General features: G+C 39.2%; 2 protein-coding genes across 2 annotated transcripts; both read right to left on the bottom strand.

Moving 5' to 3' along the window:
• Nucleotides 1-570: 570 nt before the first annotated feature.
• On the bottom strand, nt 571-3,113 carry LOC144655934 (ras-related protein Rab-13-like). The gene is made up of 3 exons (XM_078516121.1): nt 2,897-3,113; nt 1,919-1,967; nt 571-1,128 (listed from the first exon to the last, which is right to left on the bottom strand). Exons 1-3 carry the CDS (start codon nt 3,111-3,113, stop codon nt 729-731), a joined length of 666 nt encoding a protein of 221 aa, XP_078372247.1. The 3' UTR covers nt 571-728.
• Nucleotides 3,114-4,476: 1,363 nt separating this feature from the next.
• LOC144656255 (ras-related protein Rab-10-like) lies at nt 4,477-10,013 on the bottom strand. The gene is made up of 3 exons (XM_078516490.1): nt 9,827-10,013; nt 8,055-8,103; nt 4,477-5,285 (listed from the first exon to the last, which is right to left on the bottom strand). Exons 1-3 carry the CDS (start codon nt 9,987-9,989, stop codon nt 4,865-4,867), a joined length of 633 nt encoding a protein of 210 aa, XP_078372616.1. The 5' UTR covers nt 9,990-10,013; the 3' UTR covers nt 4,477-4,864.
• Between the last annotated feature and the right edge of the window lie 12,653 nt (nt 10,014-22,666).

The following is a 22,666-nucleotide window of genomic DNA, read 5'->3' as shown; positions in this document are numbered from 1 at the left end:
GCACGAAGAGCCAGAGCGAGAGACTTTTTCAAGGCTGATTTACATGAAAATCTTTGCGTATATTAGATGCTGTGCAAGCCGAGCGCGCAAACTGGGGAATAAGCATTACGTCCGGCCAAAAAGCCGTCGCTCTCGTAAGCTGGTCCTGTATATATAGCTGTAGTGGAATTCACACTGAACTTTGGTCATGTTATTTTAGGCGATTGTGTCTGGCTCGTCCAAAATAATGGCTTGATTTAGTATAAAATCAAACTAAATATTATAACGGGGAAAAAGGAAAGAGATTTAAACAATATACCGCTCGAACGTGGATAAAAATGTTCCATCACTGAATCTGGTCAACCAATAATTTTTATAAAAGTTTTTTTTTGTTGTTCGTTTATTTTTCTGACTCAACCAGGAAGCTAAGGGAACTCTGTCCAATCTATTACTTGTAAAGCTATATTAAAACTCGTTGGAAAGAATCGATCTAGTCCTTTTTGGGCGCGTCACGCAATTTTTCGGTAGGTAGAAGCGTTGCGTAACAAATAAAGGCTAATAATAGGATAAGGGAGGATTTGGAAAAAGAAATTGAGCAATTTAAAAGTAGATTTATTCAGTCTACATCGAATAAATATGTCCATGGTAGTCATCTCACGAATATACCACAAAGCTAGCATTATGAACTCCATAACTTCAGGAGGATAACTTCAATTTCTAAACAGATGATATAATAATATATATTGGAGCTAACATGACATGCAAGACTTTGTTGATGCATCAAGCCCTTGTTTGTCGCCCCCAAATTCTGCGCTTCTTTCTTCGCCGTACTGTAACACCCTGCTCAAAATGTCTTTTGCTAAAGTAATGAATGCTTCGTCGATGTTTGAGCTTGCCAGAGCACTCATTTCTACGTAAGGAATTCCAAGATTTTCAGCCAGTTCTTCGCCTCTTTCTCTCGTTATTTTGCGTTTTTCTTCGAGGTCGCACTTGTTGGCAATCAGGATTTTGTTCACGTTTTTGTCAGCGTTTTCGCGTATTTTGCTGATCCATCTTGTGATGTTCATGAAGGATTTCTCATCTGTGACGTCATACACTACCATGATGCCCATGGCTCTGCGGTAAGTGGTGGATGTTATTGTATAGAATCTAGGAAAAGCAATAAAACAATTTAGCGGAGTAATCTTGAGAGGGCCCAAAACTGTGGTGTTCTTGGTCATAAACTGTCCACAGCCCTCTATTTTTCTCGTACTTCTCTTTGATCGTTGAACGCGGGAAAAAGGATCTCAAGAGAACCGGTCGCTCGCCACCTCCCCCCCCCCCCACCTCCCTCCCCCGGCTCCACACCCTCGTGCTTCGCGCTCGTTCTTAAGCGCTTAAAAATAGAGAGACTGTGAAAATTCCTTCTTGGACAAGATACTCTACTCCACCGGTATAGATGGACATCCATTTATACGCCGGTGAATGGATGGACTAGCATTCCATTTTTTGGTATTTTTTTAAATAGATTTATTCGAATAAAAATGACTGTCAGAATTCCGCTTTATCCCCCCGATTTTAACCAAGGGGGGCCCCCCCTGAGTCAGTGTGCAAACGTTTCTTATTTTGGCTGCGATTCAGTGAATTGGATTTACGTTACACTGTCACGTTAGACTGTCTACTGAGAAGGCAAAATAATCGCGGCGAGCGCCGGTATTTCAAGACGCTGAGAAAATGCGAAAGAGCCCGCCAGCTACCAGACTTGGCTGAGCAGACTTGACAAGGTGTCATTTTCGTAGCAGTTTGACTCGCGCTACTTTAACAGTCTCTTTAATCTCCAACGCAGCCGTTATTTCAACCGTCACACAATGCTTCTAAGAGCGTTGCGTGACGACACAAATGAAATAAGTGTGAATTCGCGGTTTTCGCGCGAACACTTTGATCACATTTCCGTTGATACCTTTCTTGGCCAGCAGTGTCCCAGATTTGTAGCTTGACCTTTTTTCCATCTAGAAATTAAATAAAAACGAAAACAACAATTGACAAAAATCTTGTACAACGTATGACTAAGGTCACCAGCATTTCCGGACCTTTTGCAATGTCCCGTGACCGGAAGTGAATAGTTTCACATTATTTTCCCATTCCAAGGTCATAGCACTAATCCCTTCTGCTTGTAAAAAACGTGTGGTATGTACTGTTAACGTTTTCCTGAAACTAAATTGCAACTTCTAAGAACAGGGAGAAAAGCGCTAACCTTGCGAGAAATCAACAAAGTCACTTTCACTTTCAAAATTATGCTGAAACGCGCTTAAAGTATGCAAGAGTCTCGATGGATTAAAACGAATGTTTTGTTCTCTTCAGGGTCGGCCAGGGGGGTAAGTGGTATACCAGTATACCTGAAAAGCATGTACCCAGTATACCCAAAATTTCCCCTCAAAATCATGCAAAATACCAAAATGTGAAATAACACAGTATACTTTATACCCATAAAAGGCCGAATTTTAGGTAAAAATACAGTATACCCAGTTTAAAATGCCTATGTATATGGTATACCTAAAAACCCTGACTGACCCTGTCTCTTTATAATTCCAAAATGATTTTCATCGAGCGCTTTAAAAGCAAGTTATTCCTTAGAAATGAATGTACTAACACTAGTTGTCATTTGAGTTCTACAGTTAGAACCCACAAGTGGCTTATAGTATGCAATTAGTTCACGTAACATCACCTACAATGTCCTTGCCGGCGACAAGCTCAAAATTCTTGTCTTAAAAATTCGCTCAAACCAAAACTACAGCTTCACTGCTTATTTGTGAATAAACGAATGATTGAGTAAGATTCTGTCTGGAATCGCTGTCTCAGAATGGCTTAAAACCTAAATGTTCGCAAATTTCTTCACCGCTTGAATCTGCGTACAACTGATTTGTATAATTGTACTCACCAAGTTCAAGTGTCCTGATTTTGAAATCTATTCCAATGGTCGATATATATGAGGAACTGAAGGTATTTTCCACAAATCGAATCAGTATACAAGTCTTCCCCACACCGCTATCTCCGACCAACAGAAGCCTGAACAAGTAATCGTAGTTTTTCGCGCTCGCCATGTTTTGTAACACGCATGTGACAGCGGATTGCGTTACATACAAGTGAGTTTGCATAATCACGTGAGTAAAACCTGGTAGGGAGGGCATGATTTCAGGTTACGTGAGTACTGTTCTATTCGCTGGCAAATGCTTCCCGATATTCAAAATATTTCAATTTCCATTCGCGCTCGTACCGTTTCTTGGCAAATGTTCATTTTAATTGTAGCACCTTTTCAGCCAGCCACCTTTTGATGGCATATAAATTGTCATCATACAGGTTTTGAATTATATTCTGTATATTTTGCTGCGTTTCTTCAGGGCGGACCAGTCATAAGATAGGGGAGGGACAGGAGGGTAAACTCCCTTTAATTTCTCCCTCCTCCCTACATTTTGCGCCAATTTCTCCCTCCTCCCTACTTTTCGTGCTAAATTCTTCCTCCTGCCTACTTTTTAAGCTAAAATTTTTCCAATCTCCCTACTTTTTTAGCCCGTTCCAAATCACCAAGGGAAAAGCCCTGGGAACGATGTTGTCTTTCCTCCCTAATTTTTTTGGCCATTTCTCAATCTTCCCTATTCTGTACCTTCCCCCCCCCCCCCCCTCCCCTCTCATGATCATGAGTGCTGTCGTTTTCGTTGCTTAGAAAAGAAAGACCTCTGGAACCAGGGAAATGTGAAATTTGAAATCGTTTAAATACAAATTATGTACAAATTTTAATATAAATTTCTGTTATGCACATTATAGCTACCAGCTTTATGCTGGGGGGGGGGGGGGTGGGGGCGAGGTGAATAGGTTGGCGGTTGCTCGAAATGTGGATTTTTGGGATACATCGAGCGGAATCGAGCATAAGCGAATAATTTTGGTCCGGATTCCGGACTTAACATGGCAGGAAGTTAGGCTCGTTGATACTAAACGAAACAAAAGTTCGGTCTGTATATTGCAGAATTGCGCGTGAATTGTCGCTAAAACAAGCAATGAAACGAAACATCTCAAAAAAAAAAACTGGCATAAAAAAACAACAACTACGTCTCTTACAGTGAAACTATATCACACAAAGTTTTTAACTGAATGCATATTTGGATTGAAACGAAAATAGTGGCGGATTGACGGATTTGGACCAAAAAAAAAGCACGGATCGGCGTTCGTTGTATACGACGTTTAGCTCCTGCGTTTAGTCAATATATAGAATTGGCAATCTGTTTGCACTTTTCCGGCCAACAAATCACAAAATGACAGCTGGATCACAAATTTCAGGATACCTACAAGGAGGAGAAGGGACTAGGGCAGGGAGACTCTGTCTGAAAGGTGTACCTATTTCAAGCTTTAGGTATATAAAAGGGTTGGGATTCCACTAGTTTAGGTTACGAAAGGGTATAAAAATCTGTCATTTAGGTTTTTAAAAGGCCCTTTAATTTAAACATTTCGACCAGATGCAATTAATGGCTGTATTAATTTAATTTATTAAGCGCTACATGAAACTGATAAGAAAACTTCGTGTTCTATGTCTTAGCTAAGTAAAAATTTTTCCCGCGAACCGCGTCAATCATGCAGAAAAATATAAACAAATGTATGGGAAATTAAAAACGTAACTGAACGCTTTCTAGCCCAACTACATATACATTCGAATAAAAACTTTTCCCTAGTATTTTAACTTTACAATTCATGAGTTGTTCAGAATTCAATTTTTCTAGAAGATATTTGCCGTCGGATTCCCGTACAAACACTGTAATATCTACCCGCTTTGCCTACTCGTCAAAATGGCGTCGAAAACTGTGATAGGGCCTATTTCTGGAAAATTGGGTAGAACAGTGAACATTCATAGAACTTTTTAATGACAACAGCATGACTTATGAGGCGAGCTTGATCCCTTCAAGTTCACTCTTTTCTTCTTGTCCTTCCCATCTTTCATATTCTCCTCTTTAACAGGCGTCAAGAGTACTTTGTTCAAAATGTCTTGCGTTAGAAGAGTAAAAGCTTGTTCGATATTTTCGCCTGTAAGTGCGCTGGTCTCCACGTATCGAATGCCGTGATTTTGGGCTAGCATCTCTCCTCTTTCTTTCGTAATTACTCTCTCTTCCTCAAGGTCACATTTGTTTGCAACCAGAATTTTCTCCACATCCTCGATCGCGTGCTCCTCGATTTTTCTCATCCACTTTGAGATGTTATGAAAGGATTTCTCGTTGGTGACGTCATACACCACCAAGATACCCCTGGCCCCACGGTAATAAGCTGTTGGGAGGGTATTGAATCTAAAGAACAAAATGGGATGAAATATAAGCTTGAACTGAAAACAAATCATCAGTTATTTTAAAATAGTACTTTAAATAGAAATTGTTCTGCAGGCTGTTCTGCAAATAGAAGTTTTGACAGTTTTGTTTTTGTACTTCATTTCAAGCCTATTATTGTCACAATTTTATACATGAGCCTCACTGGCCCCACGGAAGAAATCTTTTCTCATAAAATCAAATCTAGGGGACAAAATGGAATGTGATTTCAGCTCGAACTGAAAACAAAATCACCTCTAATTTTAAAATAGTACTTGACTGTTAGAAATGTACCCTTGGTGCCAGTAATAATAATAATTCGAGCGATTTGCATTTTTATAAGGATTTGTATGGGGAATAAATAAAGCCGAAAATTATGAAAAATAACATTGGAATTCTAATAAAAATCACTCACCTGAACTCCTATGTTGTTCTTTGTGTGAACTGTGTGGTTTAAAAGCGGATTTGGAGCGATTTCTTTGCCGGTCCCAACGGTTTTTTCTCCATATATGGAGAAGAAACCGTTGGAGCCGTAACTCAAACAAATCAACACAGGAGTTCAGATGAGCAGTTTATATTGTAATTCAACAGTTACTTTTTCGGTTTTATTTATTTCCCCATACAAATCCTTGTAATAATGAAAATCGCTCGAATTACTTAATAATCAGAATAATGCAACGGTCATCATAAATAAGCTACTCATATATCGAACCTGGGCTACCTGTGCAAATACTGAGAAATACTTTTTTCAAACTTATGAATTTTGGACCTCTGTCCCACAGGTTTTCATGCAGCGGGAAACCGAAATAGAAGTTTTGACGGACGTCGATATGATATGGAAGTTTTCTCTTTTTACTTAATTTAAATCGTATTGATTGATTGATTGATTGATTGATTGATTGATTGATTGATTGATTGATTGATTGATTGATTGATTGATTGATATTGATTGATTGATTGATGGCGGAAAAACCAACTGTGCTGTCACTCTTTATAGCGAGAAAACTTGGAAACTGACGGACACAACAGACAACACCGGTATTATGGCGGGAAAACAGGTAGCTGTGACGGGAAACAACTGGAGGTTGGGTTGGGTGGGAGCGTGTTGGCGGGAAAAAAACTGGCACATGTGAAGGAAACTGCACCATATGGCAAAAGATAATCTCGTACCCAGATGCCTATTTACCACGGTAGTACACATCTGGTCAAATGCGTTCAGTTCGCCAATCTGATTGGCTGATGGAAAGCTTCAGCATTTGCGCGCGGATGATGCAAACTTTGTTTCCGCACGTTGTAATTGGACAGGAACACCTCCAGATACACATTTGAAGACAAAACAAAGTACCCTGCGGATGTACATTTGCCTAAATAGTATCCACTTTGCTTGACGCAGTACGTCTTCTGATGGGGTGAACCAGTCTAAGTCGAAAATTAACTTGGTGGCATGCACATGGATTTTTTCTAAGTCCCTGAAAAGTGTTGAGCCACACGACCCCCAGACTACCATACCGTACATAAAAGATGGTAAAATTACTTTAAAATAAAAGTCAATTCTCGCAGGAATTGGCAAAAATACAATGATCTCAAAAGGTTCAGTTTCTGGGTGAAACGTTTACACAGTTCTTTGACATGAATGTTCTATTTGAGCGCACTGTCCTTGCCTAATGTTATTTTCCCCAAGCTTAATGCTTTGTAAAGGGCCAGTAAACGATCTTCGATATAACAGCATATATTCGTTTTTTTCCGGGTGTGGTGTCATCAATGTTGACAACACCAGCGATATAATTTCCGTAAGATGTAATTTAGCACGGTGGCTACCTTGTCCGGACTTGTGGCGGCGACGTAGATGGTTGTGTCATCAGCATACATGTGTAGCTCTCCTTCACTACCATCGGTTATATTTGGCAGATCGCTGCAGAACAATGCAAAAAGTAGAGGACCAAGAACAGATCCTTGTGGTACGCCAAATTTCTCTGTTTGTAGTCTAGATTGACTGCCGTTAATTACCGTGACCTATTTACAGCGGCCAAGTGAGCCTTTCATCCAAAAAATTGCCGAGCATGCGTAGTCGCGTTGTGTGTCAGACTTCTGACACATTTGACGCGAGCAATATTTATGGGTTAGAGACTTTCAATACTGCACGAGTTCATTGTGAGGCCAGCAGTGCAGTATTGAAATTTTCTCGTTTATTGTGCGACCAGCGCGTGCGTGTATTTGTCAACAAAACACTCACAACAGTCTCTAACCCATAATTACCAGATGTTCTCTCCGAGGGTTGAGAAGATCTGGGTTCGAGATTTGGCAAAAGAATTAGAATCTGCAGAAAGTGAGTGCCACACGGTATTTACCTCTCTCCTCCGCAGAGGCTCCCCAGAGAGGTTTTCGGTGGGGAGAGTCCGCTGTACGAAAAGAGCGCAAGCGAAATAAAATGAGAAAGTCTATCTCGAGCCCAGAGTGTCCCCCGGCTCCTCGATCTGTCAGCGGTTGCTCATCGGTAAGGTCGCCGGGACATCCGTCCAATACCGCTGACTGACGGACTCTGGGCTCGAGATTGGAGCGAAGTGGATCTCTATCTTTTGCGCCTGCACTCACTTTGCCCAGCGAATTTTTACAACGAATGCCCCATCGGGAACCTCTGCGGAGGATAGAGGGTATTTACTGCATTTCCAGCCGTGTCAATAGACAGAATCATCCCCGGTGGGGGGGGGGGGGGGTTGTAGTAAAACTCATGTTATCTCGGAGAGACTACTTTACCTTTCCTGTCCCTGAGTATGGAAAATTTGTAGCTTGATTATCTTTTCCCCTAAAAAAATAATCAAAAGTTAACAAACAAATCAATCGCTTTACATACAACCACAGACAAATTTACAACATTTACTTTTTTTACTTTTATCAAGCATATTGTGATACCGGTAATAGGTTTTTTGGCCTAGGAAAGCCTTTCTAAAATCTGAGAGAAACTCTTTAATCCTGGGGGAACCCGTTGGCTGGGGGAAGGCCGGGATCTATATACATTTGTTAGATAATAAGGGAAGGTACGTTTTTTCTTGGGGTTGGGGAGGGGGGGTGGCTAGGAATTTTTTTCTTTTCAATAAAAGGGTTGGACCTCCCCTGCATTTTAATGATAAAAACTCCTGACCCCCCCCCCCCCCTCAACCTTTAGGTGACTGACAAAAGTACGACCCTTCCTTCACTACTACATTGTACATATATGAAAGTGATAAATGATTGTCGCAGTGAATTTCCAATTTAAGTAATTGGAATAAAGAAGCCTGAAAAAAATTCAGGGCTTCAACGGGATTTGAACCCGTGACCTCCGCGATACCGGTGCGATGCTCTACTAACTGAGCTATTGAAGCCACACATTGGGAGCGAGGTCAATTGTGAATTCATATTCATTTTTACCCGTGAGAGGAGTGAAATGATGTAATGTATATGAAATAATTCATATATGAACTGCGGATGGATATGAAAGTAATAAATGATCGTCGCAGTGAATTTCCAATTTAAGCAATTGGAATAAAGAAGCCTAAAAAAGTTCAGGGCTTCAACGGGATTCGAACCCGTGACCTCCGCGATACCGGTGCGATGCATCCAATTTCTTAAATTGGAAATTCACTGCGACGATCATTTATCACTTTCATATCCATCCGCAGTTCATATATGAAAAATTTCATATACATTACATCATTGTACATATATGTTCCATGCTGTAGAAACCTCACAACATTGTTTACATTTATGATTTTATAGTGAGTAGTTTACGTTTTATAGGGTGGAGCGCAGAACTAAACGACTCAGTAGATCAGGCAGTGAATAGTCAACAACAAGAAATTGTATGTCTTGATAAGGACGGAAAAGTACACAAGTCCTCCGAGAAAACTATGTGCTATGGCATAATTATATACATGTAGAAATGTATCCTTGCAGCTATAGTAATACAACAAATTAAATCAAAGTAGGGGAAAGAAGAACTTCATCTGTTAAAAAAATGGAAAGCAGAATCACCAAAATTCTCATTAAAAAATACTGGGAAAGATGTGTGACCCTCCCCTTGAATTCTCCATAATAGCCAGCTTATAAAGAGCTATTACCCTCCCCTCCCTTTCACTGATGTCCCCATGCTAGTCCTCCCTCGCCAGGAAAAAAAACGCACCTTCCCTAAACGGTGCGTGATTTTTCTCAGCCGAAAGAAACAATAAGCAAAGATCGTTCTAGCATTAAAACGTATGTGATATGAATAAAAAAACTTAGACAAAATACAGGACGAAGCCTCGAGGCGAAACAATCTTTCTTGATCGAAACAATTGCGAATTAATGTCAATTTCACATTAGTTCCAAATGTGTTCACAGGAAGTCAGTGATCTATGGATGGGCGAAAATATTTAAATCATCTTCAGAAATTGAAACAAACATTAAAAGAATATTTCTTTCCTTGACTATTTTCTGGGTATTTCGAGACATCGCAAAACTAACAACCGACTTGCTGTATATATTTCCTCATGAGTCATGCATGATCTACTTACCGAGCTTCAGAAATCTAATCCTGAGATCGCAGCCTATTGTCGAGAACAAATGCGGACTGAACCTGTTTTCGACGAATCGTATTTCTATAGAAGACTTCCCCACCCCCAAATCTCCGACAGACACAATCTTGACGAGGTAATCGTAGTTTTTCGCGCTCGCCATGTTTTGTAGCAGGCATGTGACAGAGGATTGCGTTACTTACAAGCGTGTTTGCATAATTACGTGAACTTTTTTCGAAAGAATTTCCGCACAGCCCCAACATTAGTATGCATGCAGAATAATTAATTATGTATGATCTCTATTGTCTTCTACTTACTAGTAATAGTTCTCACTATAAAGCTGCCCCCGCCTTTTTATAATTTGTTTTACAGCAATAATCAGGGTCGGCCAGGGGGGTAAGTGGTATACCAATATACCTGAAAAACCTGTTCCCAGTATACCCAAATTTTTCCCCCAAAATCATTCAAAATACCAAAATTTGGGAAATCGCAGTATACTTAATACCCACAAAGGCCCAATTTTAGCGTAAAATACTGTATACCCAATTTAAAATTGCCCTGTATACCGTATACCCAAAAACCCTGGCTGACCCTGAATAATCTAGGATTAGTGGAGTCTTTTGTTGTCATGACATTGTTTGCTGCGGAATTTCTTGTTGTGTGACACCGTTGAATCCTAAAAATATTAATTCACAAGTTCAAGTCGAATATATTACCTAGCGCGCGGAAATATTAACCTAGCGGAAATACACACAACACGTTATTCGTGGTGACAACACGCAAGCTTATTTCCTGGCTTATAACATTCAAAATTAACTTTAATACTAACAATAATTTCCAGGCCAAAAAGCCTAAAAATTCCGCGAGTAACAAAATATGACACAGTTCAAAGATTCGAGAAAACAATTTTTGATTCTTATTCAACCCACTCTTTGGATCAAATAATCTGACAGTTTGTTAGCGAAACGAATTACCCTGTATTACATTTTTGTTTATTACTCGTATACGATACAAACCCCCGAAAGCAAACGTTGACGCTCGAACCAGCTCTTGGAACACACGTAGTCAAGAACACGAAACCAATTGCTCGAAATCTTTCGACGTATTACTAACAACTGCTTCAAATATCACTTAAAGCAGACAAACCGCTCGAACAAATCTGTGAACACGCGTAAACCAAAACCGGAAAACGAAATGCTGCTAGAAGATGGCGAAGCTCGAAGGTGACGAAACGCGACCAACCGACGACCAACCTCGTCCCCAGGACTGTCCGCGTGGTGCCCCCGACAAACAGCCCTGGTGCAGGGTGATATATCGAGCTTGGTGATTGGTAGATGGTATCGGATGGTGTGTAAAATATATTGTGGCCGAGGATTGGCTATCCAAAATTGTGCTTGCGACTCGGGAAGCTTCCAAGGTGTTTTGACTTCAACTTCGAAAGGAAAAGATTCCGGGCAGATATGACAAAAAGTTACGACAACTTCAATGAGAAGAGTAATTCAAGCTGAAGTAAGAGAACTTCGTTTGGGATCACAACCCAATTTTGTTTTAAGCGCCGATAATGCCGTTCGCTTTTTTGTGTTAACAATAATCAAGATGAAAAAGAGTTAAGACGAAATTCCCACGCCATACGTATAGGAACGAAACCAAGAGACGTTTGTTTTACGGGTAAGTTAAATTTTTAACTGGCTCCTGTAACTTTAACTTAATTAAGTTTGATTTAATTAGCCTCGCAAGTATCGCGTAAAATTGTGTATCTTGTGCTCACAAATTGACAGTATCACTCGACAAAAATGCCAAAAACATTTTCTATTGTCAAGAGCTCGAGAGTTTGGTGTTCATAAAATCTGATTATATTTTACTGTTTCGCAATTTTGAATTCCGATCAGCTAGTGAAAGTTCCACTTGTATACTTTACGTTGGCAGAGTTTTAGACGTTTTCAAGGTGTACCACCGATTAAATTATCCAAGTCGGCACGGTGCCTGATGGTACAATTTCAATTTCCCATGCAATTCAGCTTTAGAAACCACAAGTTTGTCAGCCTTTAGAAATAACAGGAATGCTGTCCACTGGAAAAGAAAAACTGCTGATTAGTTGAAGATGAGTTAAAGTTTAGGTCTGCCAAATTTTGTTTACATGGACCTTATCAAAAGAAAAATGTCAGCATTTGATTCCGCGATATTCGCTCGTAGGTCTGCTTCGTAGGCTGACTCGATTTGAAAGGGCAAGAACTTCTTTGAATATCAAAATCACGAATTTTTGATGTGGTATTCGGCTTAAAACACTGGCTTTGGAGTCCTTCCTTAACAGGTGGTTAAAATGCTGCTGGAAGAGAAATCATATACGAACGAAATTCGTTCCTTTCGAATGCACAGAACTATTTTTGCTTTGCGTTTCATAGCATATTTTATTTATTTATATTTGGTGATGTATTTTGCATTTAATATTTTGCAGATGCAGCTGGACCACAAGTACTTGGCAAAATTAACCATCAGAGTGTATTTATTGACTTAATGCATGTATCTATCCGTAAATTAAGCAATAAAGAGAGGTATTATTAGAAACTCCTTGTCTCTTGGTTACTGGTTAGTTTAGTGGTAGTCCTCTGGACTGCGTCCCCTCATTTGAACACTGGTTTACAAGAAAAAGAGTAGTCACAGCTGTCAATTGTTGGTTTAAAAAGATCAGTTAAACATCAGTCAGCTAATATAAACATAACATAAAAAATTGTAAGATGGCAGGCCACTACCATTCTATTCTATTCAAAATAAGGCCTAAAAATAACATATTCCATATAAAAATGTGTTGTAGTGAGTTTATTTTAACCATGATAGCAAGGTTCAATTTGGAAGACATCTTGTGGTAAACAATTTTTTAGAATATCTCCCTAACAGTATTAGGGGCCGGTCATTATTTATGTAGAGGGGAGGGGGAGGGAAAAATATGTTAAAAAGATCAAAAATTTCTGTAAGGCACCCCTCCAGGTCATGTAAGTAGCAAGTGACCCCCATCTTTATTCAAATTTATGTGATGCCCCCTCCTCCCTCACCTCATAGCTCCTCTTATTTAAATGCATATTACATACAATTATAAAATGATTAGTTTTCTAAACTTTGGAAAAGTGACAGATATTACAAATTATGCTTTCATGGTGAACACAAATGTAATAACCATGCAAAATATAGTTTTTTCCTATTATTTTCCTACAGTTGTATTAAAAAGGACTTCTTTCTTGTTGTTATATCATGTTTAATTACTTCTTGGGCTATTGCAGTGACAATCATTTTGTTAAAAGAAAATAATTTCAGTCAAACCAAATATTAGCAGATAATTATAAATAACCCTAACCCTAACCCTAAACCCTAACCCTTTCAGTAACTAAAATTTGAGATAACAATGGAGTTTAGAGAGCAAACAGTATTTCTTTAAAATACAAATCACTAAGTTGTACATAATGGTGGAGTTAAAAAAAAAAGAAAACAATAGAATAGGGCTTTCCACAAGTTGCTCGGCAACTTTTTAGCAACTTTTTAGGATTCGAGCAACTTTTTCCCCTTCGAGCAACTTTTTTCCTCTCGAGCAACTTGTTGCATTTTGGGCAATTTCCAGACCGAAGATCTCCGAAGGTTATCCGAGTGTTGTTCAAAGGCAATACGAACGTTTCCGAAGATTTACGAAGTTTGCCGAAGACTTCCGAGGAACATCTGAAGACGTTTTAACTTTCTGCTCTATCTGGTTTAAACCATTACAAAACTCGTCAGCAAACATGACGTCATCGATATCTTCACGATTTTTCTCAGTTAAAGAAATCCTTGTTATTTAACAAATTTTCCCCTTAATATGTTATTAAGATACTTCTTTTGCTGTAAAATTGCATAAAACTGCTAAGAAATATTACCCTCAAAGGGAAATTAGCATATATTTAGAGAATTTATCTTGATTAGAAGCAGCGCTTTGGATTTTTTGGAGCAACTTTCGAGCAACTTTTATTGTCAGAAGCAACTTTTTTGATTTTTGGAGCAACTTTTGAGCAACTTTTTGAGAAATTACGGGCAACTTTTTGGGAAATCTCGAGCAACTTGTGGAAAGCCCTACAATAGAATTAGCATAAAATTGTAAAATTTAGCATTACTGACATTTCACTTTACCATTTAACTGTTTTAAGCCCCCCTCTTAAAATAGCCTTGACCTCCTGTATGAAATAGCCTTGACCCCCCTTCTTTTTTCCCTCCCCCCTCTGAATAAATAATGGCCGGTCTCTTAGAAATAATTTAAAACCAAGATTCATGACCTCATTTGAAGCCTGTGAAACTGTAAGATTATGCAATGGACTTCTTTACTTGCTGTGAAGGGTAAATGCCCAAAAGTATCTAAAGTAGGTGATTTGACCAGATGATACTCCAAGTACTACATTATAGTTCTTTTTGTAACACCCACTGAGTAATATGGGAACGACTTAACAAGTAAAGATGGCATAAATTAAAAAGTTGTGAATATTGGTTTGTTGTTTATGTCTTACCCCTTCCCCCCAAACTGCATACAGTCATTGCAGCTAAAATAACCTGGTTGCATGTCATAGATAACAATTTGCTTACACTTTATTGGTTCGTTTTTGTGTTATTTATTTATTTAAAAGATTCCCCATAAAAATAAATATTTACAATTAAAAATAATAAAATATATAATAACTACTAGTGGAAGGATAATAGCAGGGGGAACTTAATTCCCATGTAAAAGCTGTTATCCAAGATAAAACTAAAATTTATAAATAGTGTTGTCCTGCAGGTTATTGTACCAAGACACATAGTACTGTGACTCTTTTTCAGAATCACATGAACAACTTGTGGCACAAAAATATCTTGAAATATAACACACTGAACCATAGGCGTACGGGCAGCTTCGGACCTGGGGGGGCGGAGACCTTATTGCCCGAAAAAAAAAATGGCATGCGTTGAACGCGAATAAAGAGGCATATAAAATGGACAAAAAAAATGCATTGAAATAGTTGTGTAAAAACCTTGCCTGCTTAAAGTTCTCTAATTAAATTCGCGACCTTGTACGAAGATGTCAATGCACTGAATCCTTTTTCTTCGGAAAAATTTTATTTATTCACTCTAGTTCAGAAAATATTAATTAAAGTTTTTTGGGGGAGCCAATTTACATTGTTTTCGCCCACTTGAAAGTTATAGAAAAGCGGTTGAAACATTGAGGGGTAAATGGGTTAAAATATTCGTTGAAAGTTTTAGGCTAGCCCTTAGAACTAACTAAACGTTTGAGTCAAAAGCATTATCAGAGTATTAGCTCCATCACATTTTTAACAGCTTTGTTGTAAGGACGTCTTACACTGGATCCATCGTGCGCAAGCCCTTAAGCTATGGAAAATCCTAACTTCTGGTCGCCCTTGCCAATTTCCCACTTACTTCAAAATGATTACAACTGAATCAAACTGAGGGGTCACACAGAATTTTCGAGAGAAATTGAACATGATTATAGCAATTTGCGAGAGCAAACGAAAGCAGACAAGATATGGTATGCGGTATGAGAAATTTAGACTTTTGAACCACAAAGTTTGGTATATTTCCAATACTTATTTGTTGATGTAATTCGTGTTGTCGGCTTATTTTCAATTTTTTCCCTGGCTTATTGCCCGAATTCTGAGCATTTTGCCCGAAAAATTTCGGCGCTGGGGGGGCTGCAGCCCCCCTCGCCCCCCCGCCTCGTACGCCTATGCACTGAACTTTGCATGAAGCTGTCAAGAGGAGTGGGCTAGAGTGAACTACCCCCAGTAACTTGTACAAAACATAATGGTCAGCAGTCAGAATGAGATAAAAAAATCAAATTTTATTCTTATCAGTAAGTGAACACTGGTCTCTGTCTTTTTGTTACTAATTAAAACACTTCATGAACTTGTTGGGCATTGAATGAATTTATTTTCCATTATGAAAACTTTCAAAGCTGTTTGATATTTGGTTTCATGTCTTGTGTACATCATGATAATTACCCCAGTTCATCTTTCATAATTGTAAGGGCCTAATTCTTAGATAACCAGTGTTTTCAGTATTCTCAGTTCAACCTGCAACCTAGTACTCTCAATAATTTTTACAGAGAAGTTTCTTAATTAAATAGCTCCCAGGTACTTTTAATTTCATTGAAAACCTTGGCAGGCTGTAACCTGCAACCTCTTTGACAGATCATGAGATATATAGAGGTTTGTCACTTGCTAACACATTTGGTCAGAAAATAAGGCCTGCCGTATCATTTTGTTAAAATTCAGTGATTGATTGAAAATAATGGGTTCCTGTACGAACTGAAGAGTGCATGGCATTCATTTAGTGTGAATGTAGGAGATTTATGACAACGAAGAGCATTAATATAAAAAAAATGCAGGCCTATGTTGATCATTATCATAGTGATTTCATAAGATTGTCGGAATGCCTATTTTTAAATTTTATGTTCTCGGGGCCTATATCGATTTTTCTTGTGGCATTAAGCTTCACACAAAAACAAATGTAGTCCAAGATCATTTGTAAACAAAATTTATTTCAATGCTCGCCAATTATCAATACAATGTGCTTTGTCAACAACACAGGCAACCACTATGGTCTGAAAGACCTGAGATTGGAGCAGGGACCTCCCTTGCTTTGAAGCGACGATCGCCTCTGGATGTGCAAACAACACACGCAACTCACCCTTAATTTCTGTGCACAAGTAGATCGAATTCAACGCGAACTTCTTCATCACTCGAAATCGTATCACTCGAGCTGCGGTCATCTTGTCCTGCTAACTCGACCTTTCCACTTCACAGGAAGTCCCTTTTCAATGAGCGATGTGGCATGATTTGGAGTTCGTCTCTCTTCGCAATATTCACCTCGACTCCTCACAACTGAAACCATTCGTACTATAGCAACCAATTCAAATCAGGACTTAAATCAAAACTGGTCGGTAACACTCAGAGAATATCCCGACCTAAATATACTGCTTCTAGAGCACGAACTTTCTACTAACACAAAAATATTGCTTCTCGCCACTGCAAAGTTCAAGGCTCGAAGAAGGGGTATGGCCGCCATTTTTTTTAAAGCAAGAACTCGACCCATACCTCATGCGACAATTTAGAAACGAGGCAATCTCCAAGATTTCTGGAGATTTTTGCAGCCTCCACCAGGGCCATTCGTCGGGGGGTACCACGCGGATAGCCCTGGGGACGAGGTTGAAACGCGACCTCGTGGTTGCAAGTACCCGACACCACCGTGCGCGCTTGCTAAAATATTACCCGTCACGACCGTGCGCGCCTAGTTTTGTCAAACGAGAACGCTTCGCCCATTACAAACACATTTCTTACTTTTTCAACAAATATTCTTTGTCCTTGTATGTATACACCCGGGGACTCCTAAGGTACAGAGACAAGAAAAGCAAGGCTGACACTACGTAGAAATGAAAAAACCTTAACGGGACAACGACATGATAGAGTCCAAACTGAAAGTCAAAAATGCAAACTCTGGACAGCTGTTTCGACCTGATTGGGTCTCTTCAGCAGAGTGTATGCCGCACAGAATAGAACAACCAGCGCAAAGACAGTTGTCTATAAAGTGCTCGTGGTAATGACAATCCGGATGGGCTCAAATTCAAACACTCGCCCATTGATCACAGCCGCGTGGCTGTTACTCAATAGGTCAAGAATTCGAAATATCATGTCGTTGTCTCGATAAGGAAAGTGAGAATAGACAGAACTATCCTTACACTGAAAACATGGACAAAACCATGTGAAAAACAACACTGCAAACATGGACAGAACCATGTGAAAACAGTGAAAATGTACAGCATATCGGATCTAAAAGATCTACGGTCCAAATAAAACTAAAAGTGACAATAGAAAGCAAGGGACCGCGGACGAAAATGCTGCTGTGTACGTAGGAGCTGGCGACAGCTCTAAGAGCTGTCGCCAGCTCCTACGTACACAGCAGCATTTTCGTCCGCGGTCCCTTGCTTTCTATTGTCACTTTTAGTTTTATTTGGACCGTAGATCTTTTAGATCCGATATGCTGTACATTTTCACTGTTTTCACATGGTTCTGTCCATGTTTGCAGTGTTGTTTTTCACATGGTTTTGTCCATGTTTTCAGTGTAAGGATAGTTCTGTCTATTCTCACTTTCCTTATCGAGACAACGACATGATATTTCGAATTCTTGACCTATTGAGTAACAGCCACGCGGCTGTGATCAATGGGCGAGTGTTTGAATTTGAGCCCATCCGGATTGTCATTACCACGAGCACTTTATAGACAACTGTCTTTGCGCTGGTTGTTCTATTCTGTGCGGCATACACTCTGCTGAAGAGACCCAATCAGGTCGAAACAGCTGTCCAGAGTTTGCATTTTTAACTTTCAGTTTGGACTCTATCATGTCGTTGTCCCGTTAAGGTTTTTTCATTTCTACGTAGTGTCAGCCTTGCTTTTCTTGTCTCTGTATTTTTATTTTTGGCTGATTAGAGCTGTCGCCAGCTCCTACGTACACAGCAGCATTTTCGTCCGCGGTCCCTTGCTTTCTATTGTCACTCCTAAGGTGCCTCCTCGGGTTTTGGCCTCTGGGCCCAAAACCCTGCGGGGGCAACTACACAAATAAAAGAGGATTTCATCGCGCGCGTTTCTTTTCTCTTTTCCTTCCTTCCTCTGTTTCGTTCTTCCTTCCTTATCCGTCCTTTTCCCAATAGAAGAGAGAGAGAAGGCAGTTCTCCCTTCCCTTCCTCTCTTTTTTTTTGACCGGTCGCTAAATGATCTCGCAAAATAAGGGCTTTTGAAGGGCTCGGGGCGCCAAAAAAAACATGACACAAGACTCAAGCATGGATACCTACGATCAGAAAGCATAACAGCCGTTCAACTACAAAGCGGACCTCTGAGGGAACAGCATCTGTTAGTCGGATGCACCAATCACAGCGAACCAACGTGCATAAATAGCGACGCGTAAACAATCCGTTTTCGGATTCTTCGTTTCTTTGGGAGCAAAGTATCCGTGTGATCTGAGATTAATAATCCAATTTTGGATTTTCCCAAAGAAACGCACCCTTAAACAACCGACCTGACGCTTTGTGTACGTATATTTCATCATGCGTGAGTCATGAGTCATGGGTCATTATCTACTTTATACCCGACGATTTCAATCAATAAGAATCAATAATAAATAGAATCAATAGTAATCAATTAAAATAAATAGTAACATGGGCTCCTGATAGTAATCAATTGATTGATATTAAAAATCAATAAAAATCAAAGCCACTGTGTTGAGTGATTTTCGATATTTGAATTTTCATTGATTTTAATTGATTGTCAGGACTTTCTACCGAGTTCCTAAAATCTAATCTGGAATTGTGATCCAATAGTAGCGGTCAAAGTCGGATCGAAGTCGGACAGAAAGCTAGGTGTTTTTGACGAATTAAGACGGAATCCACTAGGAACCAGAATAATTTAAATCCTATTGCGTTATTTCCTACCCTTGATAAAAGGTAAAGATGTAAGTAATTATCCGTGATAACACCAACAACAATTTCTTATCAGAGTCTAAGAAAATAAATTTCAAAGTTCACAAGGTATAGGCAAAATCGCACGTGTAGCCATTTTGTAAATTCGTCTTAAGCGAGTCAGTGGAATTCAGCGGAACTTCCAAATTTGTTTTCGATGTTTGGTGTTGTTAGAAAAGATTTCTTTTGATAAGATATTTGAAGCAGTAACAAAAAAAGTTTGCAATAAGGTGTAAATAATTCTGGTACAACAATTTCTTATCAGAGTCTGAGAAAATGATATTCAAAGTTCACAAGCTATGGTCAAAAGCTCACATCTTTTAAGCGATTCATGGGAATTTAGTGGAACTTCGAAATTAGTTTTCGATGTTTGGTGTTGTTAGAAAAGATTTCTTTCGATAAGATATTTGAAGCAGTAACACAAAAGCTTGCAATCAGGTGTAAGTAGTTTTGGTACATAATTTTGTCCAATAACTACTCGAAGTCCTGGCGGATTTTCTCTTAAATCAGTATACAAGTCTTCCCTACACCACTATCTTTATCTCTAACTAAGTAATCGTAATTTTTCGCCATGTTTTGTAGCAGGCATGTGACAGCGGATTGCGTTACTTACAAGCGTGTTTGCATAGTCACGTGAACTTTTTGTCCCAAATGGAATCACGTGAGAAATATTGCTTCCCGATCTCAAAATTTAGACTGGTAATATTTCGCACTAGACTGTCCCCGCCTTTGTTTGTTTGTTTACTTAGTTTTTAACAGCAATAATCTAGAATAAGCGGAGTCCAACCAAGCAGTGAGAGTCGTAGGGACGCTTTCGGACTTGTTACCCTCGAAAACAGGCGTGCCACAAGGACCAAACTAGGTGCTATCTTCTTTATGGTCATGACTAACAAATTGCTCTCTGATTAGCGACTGCTAGAGATAATTCCAAGAAACTCTATACGCTTGCTTAATTTTGTAGCTGCGGCCATCCACTCAAGGTGTGGGCCGCCCCAATTTTGGTAAGTAATTAGGGGGTGCGCCACTAAAAACCAGTACTTAAAAATAAAATAAAATAAACCCGCCAACATCAAAGCTTGCAAATTCTGCTGTTCAGGACCCCAGCAGGCCAAAGAACATTCAGCCGTAAGCCGTAAACATATGGAACTGATGATATTAAAATAAAAAAAAACGCTAAATCTCTGAACTCTTTTAAAACGAACCTGAGGAACCATCTTCTTTTAAACTTTTAATCATTATTTCATTTAATTTCAATTTTATTTGTCTATATTAGAGTTGAGTAGTTTTGTTTGTTTTGTTTTTTAATTGTAAATCGTTATTGAAATCTCTGTGGGCAGATGACTATTAAAGTTTACACTTACATTTATAACACATAAACGAGTTCGGGTATTGAAGGCAATAGACGGTTACCAGAAATGACCTCAAAAATACAGGCACAGCACGTAAATAAACTTTTTATTCTTGGTGACAACGTGTAAGCTTGCAATAAATTCCAGGCCAAAAAGCCTAACAATATTCCATGAGTAACAAAATATGTCACACTCAAAGATTCGAGAAAACAATTTTTGATTCTTATTCAACCCACTCTTTGGATAAAATAAACTGACAGTTTTCAAGCGAAACGAATTAACTTCTTTTGCATGACTACATCGTAAAGATACATTTGATTTCCACTTGTTTTCACGACTTCAGTCGCTGATGAAACTCCTCGTCCCTGCATGATACGTCTGTAGTGCTATGCTTTTTATGTCATTTTCAATGTCATTTCGATTTCAGGTACACGTCTCACGGCAGCTATTTCTTCAAGCAACAGAGGTTTCTTGTGATTAATTCATATTTGCGCTCGTACCCTTTCTTAGCAAAATTTTAATTTCAGTTTTTGTAATTTTAACCTAACCAACGTTGGTGGTACTTACTTTGATGATATAAGAGCTCATATACCATTGCGCGTTACCAATCAGAACGCAGGTCGAATAGCAATATACCATTGCTAGTTTTTAATAATAATCATTATTCAGGCTTTGACTGGGGCTTTTGTTTCCCGATTTTCCAAATCTCGGTCCCAGTTCTATTTTTGTGTGAGATTCGTAGTCCCAGTGACCCAAATCCCATTTTCTCAGTGAAATTTGCCCAAATCTCAGTTCTCATTTTACCCATTCAGACCCTTCTATCAGCTCTGCAGTTAGTCCAGTCCCTGAACTCTCTCTTCCGCGTGCCTTTATAGGGGTTGAACCCATGCGCATGAAGAAAGTGTCCAGGATAACTTGCATGCGCATACCCAGAACGAATCAATCAGTGTTGAGCAGTGCAAGAAAAACCGATTCAATATAAAGGTACAAAACACTAGAAAAAAATTGACGGATAGCGGTTTGTGTTTTGGCCGTTAACTTTTAGTAGACACTGACTAGAAAGCTAGGCTTTGTTAACGTTATTTCGGTGATCTTGCTTTAGTACATGGTCGCGTAATTGAACTCCTCATCTGTGCACGCGTTTACAAAAGTGCTTCCAAATATGGAAAACTGGCGCGCATCGGCGCTTGCACATGCAAGTTATCCTGGACTCTCTCTTTACCTGTTTTATCATTCTTGTCCCCATAGCCTTTTTGTTTCTCTAAGCCGGCTGGGCCTTGGCACGAGAAAAAAAAGGGCTCTGGGGACAAAGGATTTCCAGTCCTGGATTCTAGGACTTCCGGTCTTCATGTATGCAGTCATGACGTTTCAAAAGAATGTATGAGGGAGTCGTTACGTTTTCGACTTCCGTTTAGAAATTCTTTGTTCCAAACAGCCAATCAATCCTATGTCCCCAGAGCCCTCCGTTTTCTCGTGCTAAGCCGGCTAAGAGAAACGAAAGGGCTATGGGGACGAGAATTCTGTTTTGTGTTTTCCAAACTCTCTCTTCGCGCGCCTGGGTTCCACCCCTATAAAGCGCGCGGAAGAGAGAGTTCAGGGACTGGACTACTCTTCAGCAGACTCCCGATCTCAAGAACCTCTTGAGGGGCAATTGCTTCGAGAAATCGGGAGTAAAATTACAGAGAAGGACAATAATTCAAGCGAAACGAAAAGTAGTTCGAGAAATCGAAAGTTTGGAGAAATCGAGGCTTCAAGAAATCGGGATTCTATTTTGCATTATGGTTCGCGTATTCATTCCATTGCTGGAACTTACATCTGTTAAATCCCTAGATAAATTTGTTTTCTCAGTTTCGGTTTTGTTGTGTACGCATTTTTTTCATTTTATGTTATAATAATAATAATAATAATAATAATAATAATAATAATAATAATAATAATAATAATAATAATAATAATAATAATAAACATTTTTATAGCGCC

This window comes from Oculina patagonica, chromosome 6, assembly GCF_052425735.1.
Source record: "Oculina patagonica isolate OP01 chromosome 6, crgOcupat, whole genome shotgun sequence".
Lineage (NCBI taxonomy): Eukaryota > Metazoa > Cnidaria > Anthozoa > Scleractinia > Oculinidae > Oculina > Oculina patagonica.
The sequence above is the reverse complement of the archived record's forward strand: the minus strand, read 5'-3'. Positions and strand labels throughout refer to the sequence as shown.

Coding starts and splice junctions, on each gene's coding strand:
- LOC144655934 (XM_078516121.1), bottom strand. CDS start 3,113: ATGCAAACTCACTTGTATGTAACGCAATCCGCTGTCACATGCGTGTTA. Junction 1,968..2,896: donor AATCAGGACACTTGAACTTG/GTGAGTACAATT, acceptor TTTAATTTCTAG/ATGGAAAAAAGGTCAAGCTA. Junction 1,129..1,918: donor GACACTGCTGGCCAAGAAAG/GTATCAACGGAA, acceptor TGCTTTTCCTAG/ATTCTATACAATAACATCCA.
- LOC144656255 (XM_078516490.1), bottom strand. CDS start 9,989: ATGGCGAGCGCGAAAAACTACGATTACCTCGTCAAGATTGTGTCTGTC. Junction 8,104..9,826: donor GATTAGATTTCTGAAGCTCG/GTAAGTAGATCA, acceptor TTATTTTTTTAG/GGGAAAAGATAATCAAGCTA. Junction 5,286..8,054: donor CATACTCAGGGACAGGAAAG/GTAAAGTAGTCT, acceptor TTTGTTCTTTAG/ATTCAATACCCTCCCAACAG.